Below are 23033 nucleotides of genomic sequence, written 5' to 3'. Positions count from 1 at the left end.
TTGCTTCTCTAGTGTAAAAATTAGATTTTAAAAAGTTTTTGTTTAAAATACTTTTTATTTTAATTTATAAAAAAAGTCTCTTATGGTATGTTTTTAATTTTAATTTTGGCCATGACAAACTGAAAAATGTGATCAGGGAGTAGGTCAGAGTTAGGGAACCTTTAGCACAGAGCTTCCTGGCATCTGGCCCTAGGTTAAAATTACTATGGTTCCTGCCACCACAGTTTAAAAGGTACTATATAATTCCCTTCCCTGTACTCTACCCTGCGTATTTGCTGTCTCTTTCAAGTTGTGTTCAGCGTTTTGAGACAAGATCTTACAGCTAGCAGGTGTTTAAAAAGTTTTTTTGACTGAATTTGTTGATTTTTTTTAGTGTAATTAGAGATTGAAGAACCAAATGGCTGAGCACAGTTTTTGACTATCATTTCAAAAGAGAGGTATTAATAGTGAAGTCCCACAGTTCTAGCTCTTGACAGTCAGGGCTGATATTCAGATTTTAAGAGGTTCTGTGCTTCTCTGCCTTTTCATCTCTCTCAAGGTCTACTTTTATGTAGTAGTGGTGGTTTTCCCTTTGAGTTGCTGGGACTTGTATATTTCTTTTGTTAAGACTATATTTTTTTCCTTTTTCCTGTCTTCCTGCTCAGCTTTCTTCTCTCATTGTCATCCTTTTTATCTAATAACCCCTTCTTCCCCCACCCCCACCCCGGCCCTCGGGGCCAGAACCATAGATTTAGAGCTTAGGAATTTATCTTTCTGACAATTTTCATTTTCTAGATGAGGAAACTGTACACCCCTCCCCCAAATTGGTCACAAAAGGAAATGGAATTATATTTCAAAGTGTTGTTTTTGTTTTTTGCCCCCTGTTTTAATTTAAAAATTAGGTGACCTTAATCTTTTAAACCCAACTCCAATTTTTCATATTTATAATTAAGTATTGGGCCTTAGACCCTCAGCAGCAGTTCAGTTTATGTGGAATGCATATTTCAATGACTTGTAGACTTGGTAGACTTGCAGAAGCTTCAAAATCTGTGCCAAAGCTATTGAACTTTTTGCAGAGTAGTGTGAAATTTCTGGTAATTATTTACTCTTGAGTTCCAACTTAAGTAGTCTTTACCAAATGAGTCTTCTAATATTAGTAACATTTTATTATGCTATTTTTTTGAAGTTCAGGTGAATGGGTACTTGGTTAGGCTTAGGTTTAATTTTGTATCAGTTTTTGTTTCACTGAATTTGTTCTTTGAGGATGATTACTGTGCTGTTGCCAAAGATACAGTCTTGCCACCTCTGTTGGTTTAGGGCCTCTTAAAAAGTCTCTGGAAGCTCTGCTGCCATTCATTGTCAGAGGCAGAATACACAAATTTTTTTTCGTTCATTTTTTCTATCATTTGTAATCATAAGATAATATAATCTATCATAAGATAATATAATCCAGAGCTGGAAGAAATTTAGAGATTAGCTGGGTTAGGGGTCCTTAACTTTTTTTGTTTGTTTGTTTGTTTAATGGACCCCTTTGGCAGTATGGTGAAAACTTTCTCAGAATAATGGTTTATTGCCTCCGTAAGGAGTCAATATAATGGAAGGAAATGCTAAATGTCAGTGGTTAGTGAAAATAAAGATGTAATTTTTTTTTTCTCATCCAAGTTCATGAACCCTCTGAAATCTATCCATGGATTTTAGAATCCTTAAGTGACTTTTGGATCCTAGGTTAAGAACACTGATTCTAGGCCATTCCTTAGAGAAAGTAAGAGCTTGCCCAAGGATACATACACAAGCAGGTAACAGACCTAAATACCTATACTATGTACACATAGAGAGACAGCAAGCTGTCCCAGGTGTAAGAAGTATTGTCTGTGACACTATAAATTGCAGAGAAAGTGACAGTTCACATTGGTAGATGAAATTCTTCACCAGGAGTTTCCTGCATCAATGAAATTACAGCTCCAATTTTTAAAAATTCTATGTAAATAGCACTATGCTCTACCATGGGGGCTATAGGAGGTGCCTATGAGTCTGATGTTTTAAAATCTTCAACAATTGAGTTCCAGCCTACCTTTCTGAACTTTTCCTATTTTTCCCTTTTACACTGTCAGTCAATCAGTAAACATTTATTAAGTGCCTGCCATCTGTCAGGCATCGAGCTGAGTGCTAGGGATTCAAAAAGAGGTGAAAGACAGTCTGTGCCCTCAAGGAGCTCACATTCCCTATTAGCTGTTCCCTACATTTAGCATCCCTCGTGCTTTGAATGTACTTCCTCCCTAACTTTTGCCTTTTGGAATCCCTAGCTTCTTTGAAGCACAGCCCAGGGAAACTTCCTGAAATCTCAGTGCTCTCTCCTGTCTCAAATTACTTTGAATTTACTCTATGTATATGTTATATTTCCCCCATCCTCACCGTCAGCTTATCAGCAAGTTCTGATCATCAAGTAAGTGGACTTCGATTGATTGTACAGTCCCATTTGTAGCCCAGTTCTTATTCTGTCGAAAATCAGCAATATGTTTCCTTGTGTAAGGAATGAACACAAGGTGGTCTGATAGGAATGCTGTTTTGTTTATAGGAGATGAGAACCTGCCTTCTTCAGAATCATTTTTGTCAGTTGTATTAGTATGACTTGACCATGACTGGCAATTATATGTGCTTAACATGCTTCATGGTTCTCTGTGGCGACTTTTGTTTTAAAAAGATAGTGAACATCTTTGAATAAAGATATGTGTCAGTAAAACTTACCAGATAGTAGTAGTCTTGACATACATCTAGTTACCATTTGGAAAATTTTATATTCTCAAGTTCATGGATATATAATATCCATTATATAGCTAAAAGTAACAGAATGCTTCCTCCCTCCCCAGAGTAGGGGTGGCCATGGAACATAAAACTAGAGCAAAGTGCTTTCTTGTTCTTTGTGTATTTTTTGGCTCAGTTGCAAAACCTTGACAATACCTTTTGCTTTATCAGGCTGGGTCAAAATGATAGCTTTTATCTCAGAACATGCATCAGCATGAAGTTCAGTGTAGTATAACATGAGCGGCAGTAAGTGTCCATCCTGGTTGACTTGTCTGTTTTGTTTTCCTCAGAAGCACCTTGTGCCACACCACTCATCTGCAGCTTTGGAAGGCCAGTTGATCTTGACAAGGATGATTACCAGAAGGTGGTCTGCAATAATGAGCACTGCCCTTATAGCACCTGGATGCATCTTCAGTGTTTTTATGAGTGGGAAAGCAGTATCCTGGTCCAGTTTAACTGCATTGGCCGAGCCCGGAGTTGGAATGAAAAGCAGTGTCGCCAGAACATGTGGACCAAGAAGGGCTATGACCTGGCCTTTCGTTTCTGCTCCTGCCGCTGTGGACAGGGTCACTTGAAGAAGGATACAGACTGGTACCAGGTGAAGCGCATGCAGGATGAAAAAAAGAAGAAGTCCATGTCAGAGAAGAGCACTGGCAGGCCGATGGCAGAGACTGGGGAGGAGGTAAAAAAGTGCAGGCCTCTTAACAAGGCCCAGAAAGGACTGAGTCATGACCTCCCAAGGAGACATTCTATGGACAGACAAAACTCCCAGGAGAAAGGGGTCAATGCAGGGGGGTATGGAGTGCGTTCCCCTTGTGGCTCTCCTGGCCAGTCTCCTCCTACAGGGTACTCTATTCTCTCTCCAGCTCATTTCAGTGGACCCCGCTCCTCAAGATACCTAGGGGAATTTTTAAAGAATGCCATTCACTTGGAGCCACACAAAAAGAATATGGCTGGAGGGAGCATGTTCCGAAATGCCCACTTTGACTATGGGGCAGCTGGTTTGCCAGCACACAGGGGTGGGCATTTTGATGCTCCAGTGCAATTTTTGAGGAGGCTTGATCTCTCAGAGCTCCTGGCTCACATTCCCAGGCACAAGTTGAACACTTTCCATGTAAGGATGGAAGATGATGCCCAAGTAGGCCAAGGGGAGGATCTACGGAAATTCATTCTTGCTGCCCTTAGTGCCAGCCACAGAAATGTTGTAAACTGTGCCCTTTGCCACCGGGCCCTCCCAGTATTTGAACAGTTCCCTCTAGTGGATGGAACCCTGTTCTTAAGCCCATCAAGACATGATGAAATTGAATATGATGTTCCCTGTCATCTTCAAGGTATAGGTGTTAGTTCGCCTTGCCTGCTTTTTCTTTTTTAAAACCCAGGAATTGGTTTTCTGTGTCTCATTTTAGCTAGATATTGCTATGTTGCTTCTAGTCAGATACTGGATAACATTTAGATGTTTGTTATTTCAGCTTTACCTAATGATATATTCAAAACTTGATGTCATCCTTCCCAGCACAGGAATATTTTCTTAGTGGAGAAGGTCATTTTGTGTTTGTGTTCTCCAATGAAGAGAGCCTTCCTTCAAGGCTACTGGTGTGTAACAATTCCCTTTTGATCCTGTGAGATTTCAAGGAATAATTGAATGGCTAATCTTCAGTTTGTGGAAATAAACTGGCGTTGCAGTTTTTTTTCAGTTGATGTCCTTGGAAAGCTGTATGTAGTAGGTTACTTTAAACTCTTCATTCCACATCATGGTATCAAGATTGAGGAAGATGAGGACTGGAAAGGCTTGAAGAGGTTTTAAGTCTGGTAAAGTAGTCTTAAGGATGCCTTGGGGAGTAGGGATAGCAAAATTTAGGACTATTAAAGACTATCGAGAAACTGGCTTAAGAGAAGCTCCTTTTGACTGACTGTATGTAACCTGCAGGGACTTTTTGTTTATCCTAGCCCTCAAGAGAAAAATCAAAGGAATTCTCTGTAGTTGAGGAACCTGCCATTTCAAGTAAAACACAGAGAGGTTGGATTAAGGCCTAGAGAGACTGTAACCTCATGAACTATGTGAGCACATGGGTGGGGTCAACCTCTACCTTTTCTTGCAAAACCCAGATCTTTATTAAATTAAATATTTACCGAGTGCCTATTATGTACTAGGTACTGTAATAATAGCCTGTTTCCCCAAGGAGATGAGAATATATTTGGGGAGAGCAAATACATGTAATTTGTGGTACAATGGAAAGGACATTGAATTTATAGTCAGAAACCCAATTTGAATTGTAGCTGGTGACTTTGGACTTTAACAAACTAGGTCTTAGTTTTTGTATTTGTTAAATGAAGGTATTGAATGAGATGACCCTCCAAGTCCTTTCTAGATCTAAATCTATGATAATGTGCTCCTGTTTCCAAGTTATAAAGAAATAATGATAGTGTAAAGAAATGCCAAATAAGTAATATGGACATATTCAGAGGAGATGAAGATTGCTTTGACTTGGGGTAAGTCAGGGAAAGCTTTTTCTTAGAGGTATGATTTGAACTGAACCTTTGATGGGAGGTAGAATTTTGGGTAGAAAGGTTGATAGATTGAGAAATGAGAGCAAAAGAACAGGTGGGGGAAAATTCAGGCTCTTTTCGGGAAACTTGAGATATTTGGCTGAAATGGACAGTTAATGTAGAAGCAATGAGCCTGGAAAGGTAGGTTTGGGGCCAGATTGTGGAGGTCTTGAATGACAAGCTAAGGATTTAGGATTTTATCCTGCAGGTGTTGGGGCAGCATCGAAAGGAGTACTGTAATGAAAGTGGTATTTTAGGAAAGGTAATCTAGTAGCACTGTACATGATAACTTGTTGGAAAGGAGAGAGAATGGAGGGAGATAAGGAGGTTAGCATTAATCGATGTGCAAGCTGATTACTATCTAGATTAGGATATTGGAAGTATGAGTAAAAAGAGAAGGCTAAATGTCAGAAACATTTTGAAGGAAGAAATTATAGGACTTAATGGCAGGGGACAAAATGAAGGAGTCAGATTCCAAGATTTCTAGCCTATGATACAGAGAGAAGTGTAGTTCTGCCAACCGAAGTCAAGTTAAGTCACCAAGCATTTATTAAGCATCTACTATGTGCCAGGCACTGTGCTAAGTGCTAGAGATACAAACAAAGGCAGTAAAACAGTCCTTGCTTTCAAGGACCTCACAGTCTATTGGGGGAGACAATATGTCAAAAATTATATCCAAATAAGATATATGCAGGATAAATTAGAAATAATAGAGGGAAGGCTCTAAGATTAAGGAGTACCAGGAAAGGCTTCTTTTAGAAGGTGAGACTTTAGCTTATTCTTGAAAGAAACCAGCAGTTGGAGAGGAAAAGGGAGAGTTTCAGATATGGGGGATAGTCACTGAAAATGCCTGGAGTCAGGAGACAAGAAACAGCAAGAAGAGTAGTTTCAATTGGATCGTAAGTAAGTGGGGAGGAGGAGGTATGAGAGGATTTGCAAGGTAGGAAGGGGCCAGGTTATGAAGGGCTTTAAAAGCTTAACATATAATTTTGTATTTGATCACTAGAATTTGTCAAATGGGAGAGATATGATCAGATTTGTGTTTTGGGAAGATCAATTTGACAGTTGAGTGGAGAACAGACTAGAGCAAGGAGAGATTTGAGGCAGGGAGACCAACCAGTAGGTTATTGCAATAGCCCAGGCATGAAGTGATGAGGGTGTGGACTGGACCAGGGTGGTAGCAGAATAAAAGGTGAAAGGAGTAGTGTATACAAGAGAAATTATCGAGGCTTAAGTGATAGGACTTAAGTGATGCCACTTAAGTGGCAACTGATTGAATATACAGGGAGAAATGGGAGAGTAAGGAAATTGGGGCTAATTTTGGAAGAAAGTTCTGTTTAGTTTGAGATGTTGATAGGATACCTAAACAATTGATCAGTACTGGTAGGCAGTCAAAAATAAGCGAATGAAACTCAGAAGATGATACTGGAGGTAAATATTTGGCAGTTATCTATATCAAGTTGGTGGCTAAAGTTATCAAGACACATGAGCTCTCTAAGGTGGTTGTTGAGTATAAGGGAGGAAAATATAGAACCTTGGAGGCAGGGATACGGGTTCAGAGAGGCAATTGGAGGACATAATTTACTAGCTTTTCAAAAGATTCAGTGCCTGCTCTTTGCAGGCATTTAACCTTTTCAAGACCTATTTATGAAAAATGAAAGTGCTATTAGTGTACCACAAGGACGTTAAAGTAGGTTAGCTAATTATGATAAAATTATTCAAACATCAGAATGTTAAGACTAGCGCCTACGAACTTGCCAGTTGCACAACTGTTAACATTTTTGGGGAGGATGGCCTCTAACTTTCATGAGAATCTAATCCTAGGGTGCTAATGTAAATCCTTTCATTTACCACTGTATCCTCATTGGGTATGCTTTAAGATACTTTATTTGAAATTCTAACGCAAAATAGATATACTTTTATTCTAAGTTGCATTGTTTTCAAAAGCTTGAATTGATTTTGCTTTATTGAAACACTCATCCTTTCCTTTCCCTCTTCCTTTCTATCCCCTTCCCCCCAACTTAGCTCCCATCTGTGTCCTGATGTGGAGAAACATGTTCTTTTGTTGTTAGAATGTGATGAGATTTCCCCAATGAGGATCTTCTTTATTTCTTCAGAAAATTTTTCAACTCTTTGGACATTTTCCCTTAAGAATGGGGGTTCTTAACTTTTTTTGTGTCATAGACCCCTTGGGCAACCTGGTGAAGCCCATGGACCCCATTCTCAGAATAATGTATTTTAAATGCAGAAAACAAAATACATAGGAATAAAAAGGAAACCAATTTTATGGAAAAAGTTATCAAAATAGGTTTTTAAAAAACAAGTTCATGAACCCCTGAGACAGCCTGCAAGGTTTTTTTGCACTTGGAATACCAACTGTAGCTTCTAGAAATTTGAAACACTACTAGAGAGTACTTATTCTGCTCAGAGTATGTTACAACCTGGCTGAAAATTTGGAGACTTACTCTAGGCTAGAGTTTCTAAACAGCTCCTAAACAATGACAGATTAATAGAGAAGTCTGTTGCCTTCTGACACAGCCCTCCCTACTGTCTTCAGAGCTTAGCATGCTATTGACCATCAGGGACTTAGGGTCAGGCTGTTTTTTTTTTTTTTTTAAATGAGGCAGTGGGGTTAAGTGACTTGCCCAGGGTCACACAGCTAGTAAGTGTCTGAGGCCGGATTTGAACTCAGGTCCTCCTGACTCCAAGGCCAGAGCTCTATTCATTGCGCGACCTACCTGTCCCAGGTCAGGCTATTATTAATAACAATAACTTGCATTTATAAAAAGAGTGTTAAGGCTTGCAAAGCTCTTTACATGTTATCTCATTCAGCCCTAACAACAATCCTTGGAGGAAAGTATTATCATTATTGCCACTTTACAGATCAGAAAACTGAGTGAGATTAATTGAGATGAGAAATGAGGATGAGGGAGTTGAGATGAGGCTAAGAAAGGTTAAGTGATTTGCCCAGAGTCAAATGTTTGAGGCAAGATTCAAACTTCTGTTTTACCTACCTCCAGGTCCAGTGCTCTTACAACTGTGCCTTCTAGCTGCCAGGCGTGCTTTCAGATATGACTTCCTCTCTGGGGCCCCTGGGGTATGCACTTGGAATGCTCATGCACATGGTCATCCATGATCAGGAAGGGAGAGAAAAGACTTGGAGCTCAGTGGTAGTGCTTTGTGGACTAGAGGGGAAGAAGCATGGCAAGAGGCTGCTAGCATCCACCCTTCCCTGCATTCTGTAAATGCCTTTCTGGTTAGGATGGGGATATGGCTCAAAATTCTGAAGTTTGCTCCCCTGGATAGATGACTACCTCCTAGCCCCTTCAGCATTTGCCTTGTCAGTTAACCCTTCATTCTACCTAATCTATCATGGTGAGGCTTCAAGTGAGTACTCTCCACTATCAGAAACATTAGAGACCCCCTAGGTTCACTTCTCTATCAGAAGATTCTCAGCCCCAAATAGCAAACTCTAATCCAGAGCTCTCCCTAGTGCTGCAAGAGTTGCTCTTATAATGTTCACTTAAGAAGATTGGGAAGTTTTATCTCATCAAAGATTCCTTTAAGATCTGGCATTCTCTTATCCAAAGTAGGATGGTGTCTTCACTTAATAGGCATGAAGGATTTTAACAGTAAAGGAGGTGTGTTTAGCTGCTTTGTAGCTTTTATGAGCCTAGTACATAAAAATAAATTTATTGATTCAAAGGAGGAGAAAGGCATGTAAATGTAAGAGATGATTCTGGTTTCCAAATTAGATATAGGGAATTTGGATCTTTGATACAGTGATTTTTTTTCCCCCCACGATGAGTTAGGGAAGGAGAAAACAGTTTATACAGCAAAGAAATGATAGGTATCTTTGGGGGATTTTGTTCATTTTCAGAATTATTTATTCTCCAGCATAGTCTCCCTGGACCCTCTCCATTCTGTGAGATGTCTGTGAAATTCTTTTCCTTGTGATAACAGCTGAGATGAATGAAAAGCCTGAGAATCAATTTATTAATTAGGCTAGCTGATAATAAATTGATGGTCATTGGTTTCTCTTGGTAACCAAAGACCAAATTATGGAGATCCCTGAATGCTTAAATACCTTTGGAAAAGCAGGTAACCCTGATAGGTGAAAATCAGCCTTGATTGGTCAACAATTAATGAAGGGATAGACATATTAATAAGGAGATGGGCTAAAAGTCTTCAGCTCCTCCTGCTGAGAATGTGACTTGATCATGAGACTGAGCTGCCTCCCGCAACTTGGACAAAGGAATCCATCTCTACCCAGACACTTTGGTTGTTTTTTTTTCCTTCATAAACTGGGTTACACTAGACCATGAATGGGGGCTGTAAGGGCGAGATTAATTATTCACCACGATTAGATTCTGCTTGTAAGGTCTTCTAGTTGGGTGGGGTCCCGCCCAAGATCACAGAGCATGCACTCAAAGGCTTTGGGCAATTTGGGCAATCTCATCTATCAGCAGTGTCCTTCAGACACTGACTGATTCACAGGAATCTGGTCCTTGAATGAAGAATTAGAAAGAAAACCCTCAATCCTAATTTAATGATTGGTTACAAATAGAATAGAAAAATAATCACTTCTCTTATTGGTGGTTAAATAATAATTAACAGTGAAAATTTGCAGTATACTCACTGTAGTTGATGGGAGATTGTTCAGGCTTCTTAGATAGGTTTGAGAAGATCCATATCTGGAATTTTTCTTTGAACACATGTGGGTATGTATGTATATGCACATGTATGTGTGTGTATACATAGCTGTGGATATGTGTAGTTATTTGATTTTGAGGCACATTTAGATGATAGAACTTCAAGAAATCAGGAGCAGAAATTTTATTAGTTTATTATGTTATTGGTCAGAATTACTGGGGTCATGGCTATCAGATCTGAAAAAAACCTTAAAGATTTCTGGTCTCACCCCTTCATTTTACAGATTGAGAAACAGAAACCCAGAAGATAAAATCACTTGCCCAAAATCACACAGGTAGTTTAACTGGAGCTAGAATTTAAATTTAGGTCCTCTGACTCCAAATCCTGTATTCTTTCCACTGAATTAACTAAACTTTCAAAAATACTCTAGCAAATGAAAGCATCTTTTTGTATGTAGATACTGAAAATAGAGTTTGTCCTAGTATTGTTGCCTTCTTTTTTGGGGGGGGGAGGTTTTTGCCTTCTTAAGAAATTCCTACATATGCTCCCTAGAAACAAAAATTTAACTTAGTCTTTCATTCATTTATTTTATTTATTTAAAGAAAGTTAAATCAGCCTTGGAGTGTTTCTCCACTAGTGATTAATTGGAGAATGGTCAGGTGGTTAATAGGTAATAGCCAAAATTGTGCATGTCATGCCTGAAATTAATGTCACATAAGCATCTTCAGGGATCTTTCCCCTTCTTCATTTCACAATAACTCAGATGTCTTCCCCTTAATTCTTGTCTCTGAGGAAGTGGCCAAGGCAAACCCTCCCTGAACCCTTGATCACATCCCCTCTTACTTTTCTAGCAGATTGCTCCCACTGCTCTCCCTACTCTTTCAGTTATCTCCAGTCTTTTATCTCCTGGCTCCTTTCCTGCTACCTACAACAAATGTCCATGTTGCCTTGACATCCTTAAAAAAACCTTCTCTTTATCTTGCTGTTCCTGCTGTCATTCCATCTCCCTTTCTCTTAACTAAACTTCTCGAGAAAGCTGTCTGTTCTGGATGCCTTCTTTTTCTTCTCAGTCTCTTCTAAATCCTCTGCAATTTGGCTTTCAACCTAACATCATTCAATTTGAAATTGCTCTCTCCAAAGTTAATTGCCAAATCGAATGACTTTTTCTCTTTTCATTATTCTTAACCTTTGTATAGCATTTGACACTGTTGATCACCCTCTCTTCCAGGATACTCTCCTCTATAGGTTTTCTTCCTATTCATCTGACTCTCTTTTTCAGTCTCCTTTTCTAGGTCATCAGTGGCCTACCTATTAACAGTATCCCCCAAGCCTGTGCTGGGCCCTTTTCTCTTTTTGTCTAGATTGTCAGAAATCTCATCACCTCTCTTGGGTTCAATTATAATTTTTATGCAATGATTCCTAGATCCATATATCTAGTCCTACTTTATCCTGAGCTATAGACCTCTTTGACCAATTGCCTTTTGGACATCCCAAATTGGATGTCCTTTAGTCAAGAAATGTAGACATCAGCATGTCCAAAACAGAATTCATTATCTTTCCCTCTAAACCTGCCCCTCTTCAGATTTTCCCTATTAGTGTAGAGGGAACTACTATTCTCTGAGTCACCCAGACTTGAAACCATGGTTTCCCTAACTCTTTTCTCACTTTCCAAGTGTCCAGTCTAAAGCTGGAGCTTACTGTTGTCTTTACAACTCTTGTATACATCTACTTTTCTCCACTCCTACAGTTGCCACCCTAATTTAGTTCCTTATCACTATTGAAGTAGCTTTCTAATTGGTCTTCCTCCCTCAACTCTCTCTCTGCTCCAAACTCTTCCTCTACTCACCTGCCAAAATGATTTTCCTAAAGCCAAGGCATGTACATGTCACCACCCTCTCCTTCCCCCTGACTTAGTCTATTTCAGTGGCTCTCCATTTCTTCCAAGGTCAAAAATAAAGTCCTTTTTAAAGGACCTGGTATTTAAAGCTTTCATAGTCCAGCTTATTCCTTTCTTTACAATCTTGTACTTTGTTCTCTTCCATTTATTCTGTGCTCTTGCTACACTGGCCTACTTGTTACTCATATTTGACACTCCATCTCCCATCTCAGTTCTTTTAAAAGTGAATGTTCCATAATCCTGAAATGCTCTCCCTCATCATCTCTACCTCTTGGTTTTCTTGCCTTCGAGACTCACTTTAAATCCTATTTTCTACAAGAGGCTTTTCTTGATGTCTTTACCAAGCTCTCTTACTGTCTTTCCTCTAAGATTTCTTTGATGAGCTCTGTGTCTCTATGTACCTAATTATTTATACCTCACATATCAGAATATGTGTTCTTAATAAATGCTTTTTAATTGATTGGTCTTTCTCAGATTATTTAATATAGACACATGGGATATTGGCACCTTGCCATTCATTATACTCCCTACTATGCTGAGTAATTCAGTATCAAGCCAAATGGGTCTTAGAGCCTGGTTCTCTAATACCAATTTCTAGGAAGGTATTATTCTAACACTGTTTTACCTGTAATGCAGGTGACAGTGTAATAGCAAAGCTCTAGATTATTTTATCGTATGAGGAAGCCAGTCCCTTGAAAGTAAGACCTTAATAAGAACTTTTTTTTCCTCATTCCTACATGTATTAGGTCATACATGCATCTTTCTCTTATTGATATGGGTCTTGACAGTACATACAGATCACATGTATTGATTGAAATGTAGGAAGTTTCATTAAAATCAAGGTTATTCATTACCATGCAAATGTGTTCATTTATGTAGAGTGCTCTGTTCATCAAAGGGGTCTAATGAATAGATGAAGACAAATGAATAATTGAAATTTAGGATTGAAGAGAGAGAAAATATGCAGAAGAAAAGCTGAATTAAGATTTACAATGAAAAAAAAACCCAACACCACGGGCCTCAGTTTTCCTTATCTGTAAAATGTGAGGGGATGGTTCCAGATGGTTTCTAAGGTCTCTTCTAGCACTAAATCTATGAGCCTAATTCCCAGCACCCAGAACAGTGCTTAAAATATAGTAGACACTTAATAAATGCTTGTTGATTGATCCCATGAATCCTTAAAAATTATATCAGGAAAGAAGAAAAAATATGGAAGGGAAGTATACAATAAGGGGTTTTCTTGACTGCACCTCAGCTGTTGGGCCCAAGGCTTGTATTTTGACCAAGAGTACAAAAGCAAGTGTTAGCCTTTTTTACAGTAGTACATTTCATTGTAAGGCAACATCTAAATCACTGATGACTAGGAAAGTCTTAGAGCACTACCTACCACCCTGTGTAAATGATATTTACCTTATGGGATTGTTTTAAGGATAAAATAAGATGATTATGAAAAGCACTTTGCAAACTCCAAAGCACCACATGAAAACGCTCCGAAGTAGGTACTACTGGTATTATTATCCCCATTTGACAGATGAGGAAACTGAGGTTCAGGGAGGTCCAGGGACTTTTTTATGGTCATACAACTAGTTAGTTTCAGAAACAGAATTTGAACACAGGTTTTCCTGACCCTTAGGTCTAGCACTGTGCCACTCTATTTCAATTTAGTTGTTTAGACCAGTGAATCCAAGGTTTCTGTTTTGTTCTTTATATGGTCAAGTTAATTTTCTGAAGAGAAGAATGTGAGTAGTCCCGAACTGAAGTCCTTATCCTAGCTAGCTATCTCAGAAAAGCCTGTTCTTAAAGGGTATAGGTGGCTTAGCCTAAACCCATCATCACTATTGATAAAAATCAACCTAACGTTGTGTACTAGCTTAAAGCATGTGGCCTGCTGATGTAGTTGTCAGCTTTAAGAGGACATCCTTGGAGCACGTGATACATGTAATGTATTTTGGTTTTATGTGTACCTGAGTCTATAAAGTCTAATTTTTAGAAATCTGTTCCATAGCTGGTTGGTGAACAAAGGAGAACAACACTTTTCATTCTGTAAGAGAAAAAAAAATCTTTATTTTAGGATATGAGTGCCTTCAGAATTGTTTATTTTTTGTTTACAGGAAGGCTTATGCATCTGTATGCTGTGTGTGTAGACTGCTTAGAAGGGGTTCATAAAATAATCTGCATCAAGTGTAAATCTCGATGGGATGGAAGCTGGCACCAGCTGGGCACCATGTATACCTATGACATTTTGGCAGCCTCTCCATGTTGTCAGGTTGGTATCCTTCTCGAACAGAGCAACAAGCTGCATCAGTTTTCCGTTTCCTGTGTCAGCTGGTCAGCTGTGTGTTGCTCTGTAGCATTCCGTTTGAATCTTTTTAGTTTCCATTATTTGGGGAAGTAGGAGGACTCTGAAGAAGTAGCTTCAATAGCTTGCAAGATGATGCTTCCACATTTTCCAGGAGACAAGGAAGTTTATGCTAATCATTCCAGTGTGTTTCTCATGCCAGTGGGGAATCCTTCAGTTTGATGACATCCAGAGAGGAGGAAAATATTAATATGGCAGAATAAATTTAAGTAATTCGTAAAAAAATTTTGATTGGATTGCTTAGAAACATCTTTGGTAATTTCTAATGCTTTAAAAAAAATAAACAATTGCTATTTAATTGGCAGTCTTCAAGTAGTTGCCACTTAGTGGGGACAGAGAAGTTTTATTTTCTTATAAGATATAACTTTTCATTAAAGTAACTTTGCATAACCTTTTACTATTTACCAAATCTCATTCTTCTAAGAAATAAAATTATTTTGAAAAGAAAATGCCTTTACTGTTAATTGTTCATCAGAATATAAACTTCTATATCTCTGGGAGTTCTAGGTCGGCAAGATCTTCAGCTTTAATCTAAAGTTCAGAGGTTTGTTTGGAAAAAACGTGAGAGATAAACTCTTTTCTCAGGTGAACTTTAACCCTAAGATAGTTAGTCTAAGAGATCTGAGGTAGTTGTTCTACTGATCTTTTTCTAGGAAGTCACAGTAATCTTAGAGGAAGGGTTTGTAAGAAATTTGGAAAGGTTATAGAGAACCTAATTCCTCTGCTACCAGGCATAACTAACTAATTAATTAGCCTTAAACTATTCCAAGTAATTGAGCATATTACTAAAAAATCTCAAAAGAATTAGATGTTGCAGCCTCTCAATAATCATAGAAAGTTGGATTGTACTTAGTATTATTAATTAAATAATCTAACACCCCATGCCTGGAGTATTCTCACCTCTCCTCCCCTTTTTAGAAGAATCCCTTGTTTCCTGAAAAACTCAGCCCAACACGTTCTCCGTGAGGCCTTTTATGTTTACCTCACCTGTTAATGGCTACCCTGCTTAAAATGTACTCTTTCTCGATTTCATATAAACTTATTTATATATTGACTACACTAAGAAGATGCAAACCCCCAAGGCCTGGAATTGTTTCATTTTTGTCTTTATATTTTCAGGACCTAGCAATGTGCCTGGCTCTTTGTCTTAAAGTTTATTCAAGAAATATTTTGGTGTAATGTTAGTTCTTGTGTTATATAGTTTTATAGTACTTCCCTCGCAATAGCTCTCTGTTAATTGAGAAAGGAAGGAATCAGTAGTTCTTTTTAGAGGTGAAACTAATTTAAGGAAATTAAAGGGTACAAGGAGCCAATGTAGTAAATGGGAAGAACAATAAATATGGAGTCAGAGAACTGAGTTTCAAATCCTATTGTTGCCATCTACTTGGAATAGTTTAAGATTAATTATGAATTGAGAGAGAAAAAAGAAATGAAGATTTGTTTGTATCCTTTGAATAAATAAAAATCTGTCATTTATTTATCCTGCTTATAGGATTTTGGAGTTGGGAGGAATCTTAGACAATCTAGTCCAATCCCTTCATTTTATACTTGAGGAAACTGAAATCTGTTGAGGGAAATGGATTTGCTGAGTTATATAAACTAGTCATAGAAGTTGTATTGCTGGTTCATAGCCAAGCAAGAATTAGAACTCAGCTCTCACAAGAGCTCTTTCTACTACCCCGGGCTACTAAACCTACTGAAAGGTAATGGGTTTTTTTCAGGCTAAAAAACGTAAGTGCACAGATGACAGCTTCAGGTTGCCTGCTTCTGTTCATAGCTGAATAGCTTTTATAATTACCATTTAAACTCAAATTTTCCTTTTCCTTTTCCCCAATGATGAGGAGGAAAAACAGCTGATTACCAAACTGTGCACTTATTAATTAGCTCTTCCACGTGAAGATACTACTAACCTCGCACATTCTTAACTTGTGAAAGAGAAGGGTAGTTATCCTATAAATGGAGCATTTTTTAAAAAACAGCCATAACATTTTGGGAAAGAATGCAAAACAAGAAGAGGGACAAATAAAAACATTTTCTTAGAATCTTTCTTTCAGTAGTATTCAGAGATGTGGGTATGTTTACAGGAAGTTTCGTCTCAGAAATGGTTACATTAGTGCTATAGCAGGCTATCTGTTTTGATTGCCTTTGCCAATGAGTGTTATGAGCCCACCTCAGTGAAGGTTGTCATTACTGAGATAACTTTCATGAAGGTTACTTGAAAGTCCTGGATTATTCTGATAAGTTGCTTGGGTCTTTTCATTCAAGAGCCTTATAGTCATAGGATCATAGATTTTTACTTAGAAGAGATTTCAGAGGTCATACAGTTACTTTTATTTTACAAAAGAGGAAACTGAAGCACAGAAAGGTTGAATGATTTTACCCAAAGTCACACAGTTTGTAAATGTCTTAGGTGGTATTTGAATCTAGGTCTTCTTGACTCTAAATACAGTACCTTATCCAGTGTTTGATTCCACCATTCCCACGATTACATTCTGTATTCTTGCCAAGGTCATGAAATTTACAAGCAGTGTTGTATGCCACCAGAAAAGAAATTGGGAGAAATTAATTTTCCCTTCAGTCATTAAAAGTATCAAAAAAAAAATACAAATATGAAACTCTACAGAATTAAATGACTCATTTCTCATATCCTGTGTGGTTTTTTTGGGGGTGAGGAATGGGTGATGTATATATCCTCCATTCCAGAAGAAGTAAGCTTAGCTGAGTTGCTTGTTCATGTTGTTTTGTGGGTCACACTTATCTAGTACTTGCAATTTATTTTAATTTTAATTTTTTATGGAAGGGAAGAACATAGAAAGCTTCTATTCACAAGTCTCTTTTTCCCCTTGCAGGCCCGACTGAACTGTAAACATTGTGGAAAGCCAGTCATAGATGTACGGATTGGAATGCAGTATTTCTCAGAATACAGTAATGTCCAGCAGTGCCCACATTGTGGGAACCTAGACTACCACTTCGTGAAGCCATTTTCTTCTTTTAAAGTTCTGGAGGCTTATTGACGAAAGCTTTGTTTTAGTAATAGCTATTTTATGGGTATTTCTACTTTATTACATATCTTTTATAGGAAATACTCTGTTGACCTTGGTTTCTTTTCTAATTTAAAGAAGAATTTCTTTGTATATGGATGTTACTAAAACTGGGTACCGACCCTGCGCCCTTGCTTGACACCGGCGTGTTTAGTTAGCGGTCAGGGCCTGAGCCCCAGTGAGTAACCTTGTGAGTTTGGGGGAAGGGGATTACCATCACTGATTGTCTTTGATAGAGCTTTAAGTTAAAAGATGACAGGGAGGGTGGGGAGATTTTTGGGAAGGGATGGTGTGGGTACTGATCACATGGTAGAGTCCAGCAGTTTGAGGAGATGGGAAGAAGCCCTTACTAAAATGATAGACAGTTCCAGCTGATCTATTTTCAGATTTTCCCAGGGGTTTGGGAAAACTGTGTGACATGTGAATGTAAATCTATGCCAGGAGGCAAACAGTGTTTGAGTCTACATCTTGGCATAGTGCTTTGCAGTAAACATTGACACGGAATTTACCTTCACTGACAGATCATTTGGAAGTGTCCCTGGTGTACTGTTTTCATCAGTATTGTAGTTTAGCAGTCAGGTCAAGTGATTGCTACAAGAATTAAGTTCCAAGTTATGATACATCTGTTTGAAGCTGTTTGTGCTGCAAATATTTTTAGGCAAGGTTTTCTCATGACTTGGAGAGCATTTTAAATGACTTGTACTGATGCACACTGGTTCAGGAAGGCAGGACTGCAGAAGCTGTGTGGTTAGAACTCTGTCTTCAGAGTGGTTTAAAATGGCTTTTAAGTTGAGAAATTCACCAGTAGTGTGGTCTTGACAAATACAGGTTTGTACCAGTTGCTCAATAGTGGTGGCACCTGCTGTTTTGCAGGTGAATTTCGCAGCCATGATCCTTAAAAATGCTGGTTAACTTCATAAGAAGTCAGTGCCATGCTTTCTGAAGAGTCACTTATGATCATGTCTTGCCTAGTTAATACTGAGCCTTCTAAAATTACATTTTTGACCAGAGTCAGGGTGGGAGAGGGTATATTTAAAGGATGTTAAAAAAAGGGCTAATATTTCTATTTGGAGTTTATCCTTTTCACATGGAGAAGTTATTGATATTAATAAGAGGTATACACTAAAATGTTATTCTTCTAAGGATTTTTGCAATACCTCCTTGGCTTTCCTAGAGAAATATTAAGCATTTAGAAAGTTGGCTTTTTTGTCTTTCTAAGATGAAGATTTCTAGATCCTTAGATCCCTGTTAGTGACTTTAGAAGGAACCGCAGCCCCCTCCTTCCCTTTCAAAAACTATAGATTTTGACAGAGAATGTGCTTTTTCAAAAAGAAAAAAAACTCACTAATTTCAAGTGTGACCTTAGTAATTTGGTCATTTCAAGTGTGTTGAGGTAAATAGTCCCAAAGAACACCGGAAACATTGTCACACACTTGATTGGAAACTAGAGTCAGGGTTTATTTTAACATTTTATATTGCTTAACCAATTTATACCACTTTCATATTCCCAGAGGGACCAAGTTTGAGTTTTCATTTAACATTGTCGAGGCTTTACTGCCAGTGAGTTGCAGGTGTACCACAGACAATGTTTGATACTTTGTGGAAAGGCAGCAGCACTGGAGGATCAAAAGCATTATCTAATGCCCTTTATCTCTCAACTCTGATTCCAAATGTGCTTTGCTTTAGCCAGTTTGGTGGTCTGAAAAATGTTTCACCATGGGGAAAATACTTGAAATGTTTGTGAGAGGCCAAAGACTGTACTTAGCCTGCCAATATTTGATTGAAGCAAAAGAGGTTTATGGGAAGCAAACTGTGAATATTTGTCTTTAAGACACAAAGCTATAATTATGAACAGTTTTGATGTTGAGTGCATCAGGTGCAGAAACCTAAATTTTCAAAGAACTTCTCTGTCTTAAGAGTACCATTTGGACATTGTTTCAGAGACTAAAGAGTAAAGTTTCTGCAGTGCATTTCATTTCCCAACGAAGAGTTTACGGTAATGAAACCTGCTTATAATATTCCTGTGGGACATATTAAGTAAATTCTCCATAAAACCATATTTTTTCCTTTAAGTTTTCTTTTTCCCAGGCCTTTGAAAAACTATGGCAAGTTTTTACTATAATTGGATAAAGTCTCCTTCTTAGCCCTTTATTTTAAAAATGAATTCCATTCAAGTCAACAAACATTTATTAAGCACTTACATGCAAGGCACTGTGATGACATCAGGATGCTATGGATTGTCTATTTGTAGACAAATTTATGTATTATCTTTTTTTCAAAAAGATAATAAATTCTACTGTTGTAGAATCTTGAAGATACCATTGGCCTTCAAGTTGTCTGCTGTTTCCTAAAAGGAAATTCTGCTGTTTTGGAGTATAAAATAAAACTGGGATATAGCAGCATGTCGGTAAATGTCTTGCCAACTAACTCAACTAATTTTCCTTAACTTTCTCACAAAGTTGCCTGAGTTATTTCTCATTGACTAGAATGTTGATAAGAATAAGAAATATGTCCACTAAAGATGACCATTTTAGGGGAGGAGTGAGAGGGTTATGGAGGCAGGGTATCGTGGGGGAGGGGGAAAAAAAGCTTTAAGAGACATGAATTACTTGAGAAATGCAGTTTTGTGTTTCTTGGTAGAGGGTAGAGAAGGATGACATTCTATAGTGAAACATCTTTTAAGTGCAACTATTACTTTCAAGATGACTTTGCTTGTTTTCTTTTAAATTTGGCCTTTGTTACTTGTTTTTTGTAGTTGCATCATGAGCAAATAAAATTCTGTGCATTAGTAAATCACAGTACAGTGAAAAGATAGTTTTGATGTCAGATCTTTTTTTCTTTTCAGCCCAACCTTTGCCACTCTACTTGCTGTCCTTACCTCCCTCTGAAGCAGTAGAGACCATGTGCTTGTCTCTTGAGGTAGAAGTTGTATCCTGTAGCCAAGTGGAATACCAGTCTTATTTTTTTAAAAAGTACTTTCTCCCCTCACCCCGCTCCCTCCTTCAGATCCCCCAAATAAGCACAGGATAGCACTGCACTCAGACATAACCAAAAAACTTCCTTAATTTCCAGCACTTACTAACAGCTGTATTTAAGAGGGGGATGTTTTTATATGGTGGTCTAATCTATTTGGACATATTAATTTTGGGATACCTAGAACTAACAGATATACTGATGTATAACTTGACAGACCACCTAAGATAACTGACATGCAGAAATCAATCCTTCATTTAGTCCAAGAGCCTCCTTTCAAGTATTATCTGGATTCTGCTGTGCTTAGATCAGTGACTCACAGTTTACATATCTCTTTTATCTAATCAACTGGCTCCTTCAGTCATTTTGATTGGAAGTGGAAGGGTGGAGAGGGAGGGTGGGATACTGGGAGGGGGAGGGGAGTGCTACTACTGTTCAGTCTGTGGATACTTGCAGCAGAATGTTGCCTAACCCAGTTGATTTCCATTTACTGCTGACTGTTATTCTTGCCAGGCAATGGAGAGAAGATATGGTGGATGGGCACCATTACAACCAGCTCAGAAATGTGTTCTTGTCAGTAAAGGTTTCTTGTCAAGATGTCTTGGATTGCACTTTCAAAAAGGAAAGACAATGTATATAGCAAATGAATGTTGATGAAACTGAAATGTTTGGTTATGGTACTGTTGTGTGTGGTGTAAGAGGATTTCTGTTTGTGATCTGTCTATATTAAAAAGTAATAAAGTTGCAAAAACCTCACATTGTTGCTTCTGTGAATGTGCTATCTTTTTTTTTTCCTTTGGCATGAGAATTTTGAGCAAGGGAGGTTATCTGATCAGGAAAGTGTGAAGAAAAGAGTTTCTATGGTTTGCTGTCATTTCTTTGGTCCCTGTCCATGTAACAACCATCCTATAATGAAAGAACTTGATTGTTTATGATTTCATTGTAGGCAGAGAAAGGAGAATGTAGCTGTAATTAAGCTCCTCGTAGGCCTTTTGTTATATTGTCCTCAAGAAGCAAATTGCCTCTGATATCTCGGCCACCTAAGCAAAACCCAACCAAACCCTAAAGTAGTCTAGAATCTTATAGGAAGAAAGGTAATGGGTTCGTGAGACCTCTTTCTATTCCACCTCTCGTTTCAAGAGTGTTTTTTACTTGCTAATTTAGTGCAGAGAGTTTGTGTGTTAGGGATGCTTCTTCTGGAGTTTCTAGATACGGGGATGTGATTACTAAGAATGTAATCTTTTAACAAAATTCCATAGTAAATATGAGGGAAGGAAAGGTTTTCCTGTAATCAGAAGTAAAGCTAAAGGTAAGTTAAGCAAGCTGTGGTTTATAACATTTGAGTTTAGTAGAAGGTATTTACCTAGCCTTTAAATCTTCAGTGCTATTTTATCATGATCTGGAGTTTGTAAAAGAAAGGTAAGTTAGCTAATGCTTATGCTGTAGTTTCAGTAAGAGATTTTTATAAAGAAAGCGTGAAATGGGCTAAATTATATTCTAATCCTGCTCTCATTTAGCTATACCTTGGTTAATCTTACTTGGACCTAATATATGTGAAAGCTGTAGATATTTATACATATGAGTATATGTGAAAATGTAAACTGTGTATATGTATAGGCATATGTACATACACATGAGGGTATATACATACATGCATATACATAGATATGTAAAAGTGGGCATAGATGTATATGTGCACATATATGTGTACATATAACTTTATTTTCATATATATGTGTGTATACATACATACATGAACAAACAGCTGACTTATGTAACTTCTAGACTTAAAATTTGGAAGTGACCTAAATCAGTTGGTCCAATAACCTTATTCCACACATGAGGAAACTTAAGGTTTCTAGGTCCAGGTGAAGTGTTGTGTCTAAGGTTACATAGCTAATTGGTGACAGAGCCAGGTCTAGAACCCATATATCCTAACTCAATCCAGTGTTCTTAAACAAATATAAAGTATGTTATAATTAAGCCCAAAGAACCATTGTTTACTTGGTAACAACCACTGGGATTTGCTGAAGAGAAAATTATCATCTTATTGGGGCTTGCTTAGCTTTCCAAGCAAAGTAACAAACACCTGGTAATTTCATTTAGTTTATTTTAAAAGTATTTTACTTAGGATTAAAATAAAACTGACTATTGTAACATTTCCTGGAGAAAATGTATTGACTGGCTCTGATGCTTTGAATTCTTAACATGCAGTTAAGTTCGTATCTTAACATGAATTTAAAATTATAGAATTCCATTTGTAACTTAAATTATTTAATAGGTTATAGAAGTTGTACTTAGAAAAAACTCATAGGGAACATTAAATATTACGTCCTAATATCACAGGTAAAAAAAACTGAGGCCTTGAAGTTTGACCTCTTCTACCAAGAAGTCATTAGATGATTGAATCTGTAAATTGAAAGAGTTGGTTAGAATCATCAGCCTTCATTTTTTTGGGGGGGGGGGAGGTGGGGGTCAGGACCTATGAATCCCATGCAGATCAGCAAATCATGTATAATTTATAGTATTAGTTGTCCAGGGAATTGGGCAGTTAAGTGATTTGCCCATGATCACACAGCTGCCATGTTTGAGAGATAGCCCTTGAACCTAGCTCTTCATGACTGCAATAGATCTCTTTAGAGGGAGCTAGCTAGGTGGTACAGTGAATGAGTGCTGGACCTGGAGTAAAGGATACCTAAGTTCAAATCTAGCCTCAGACACTTATTTACTATGTGCCCCTGAGCAAGTCAACAACCTCAGTTTTCTCATGGGGATAATACTA

General features: G+C 37.9%; 1 protein-coding gene across 1 annotated transcript in view; it reads left to right on the top strand.

Annotated features, from left to right (window-relative positions):
* Nucleotides 1-21007, top strand: part of HECA (hdc homolog, cell cycle regulator) — a 51290-nt gene extending 30283 nt beyond the window's left edge. Inside the window, exons 2-4 of the mRNA XM_027850656.1 lie at nucleotides 3072-4112; nucleotides 13990-14144; nucleotides 17087-21007. Of these exons, the coding sequence (XP_027706457.1) occupies nucleotides 3072-4112; nucleotides 13990-14144; nucleotides 17087-17251 (1361 nt within the window). The 3' untranslated portion in view covers nucleotides 17252-21007. The remainder of the gene's footprint in view (nucleotides 1-3071; nucleotides 4113-13989; nucleotides 14145-17086) is intronic.
* Nucleotides 21008-23033: the final 2026 nt, after the last annotated feature.

Source organism: Vombatus ursinus, unplaced genomic scaffold (assembly GCF_900497805.2).
Source record: "Vombatus ursinus unplaced genomic scaffold, bare-nosed wombat genome assembly UNPS02009132.1, whole genome shotgun sequence".
Taxonomy (NCBI): domain Eukaryota; kingdom Metazoa; phylum Chordata; class Mammalia; order Diprotodontia; family Vombatidae; genus Vombatus; species Vombatus ursinus.
The sequence above is the reverse complement of the archived record's forward strand: the minus strand, read 5'-3'. Positions and strand labels throughout refer to the sequence as shown.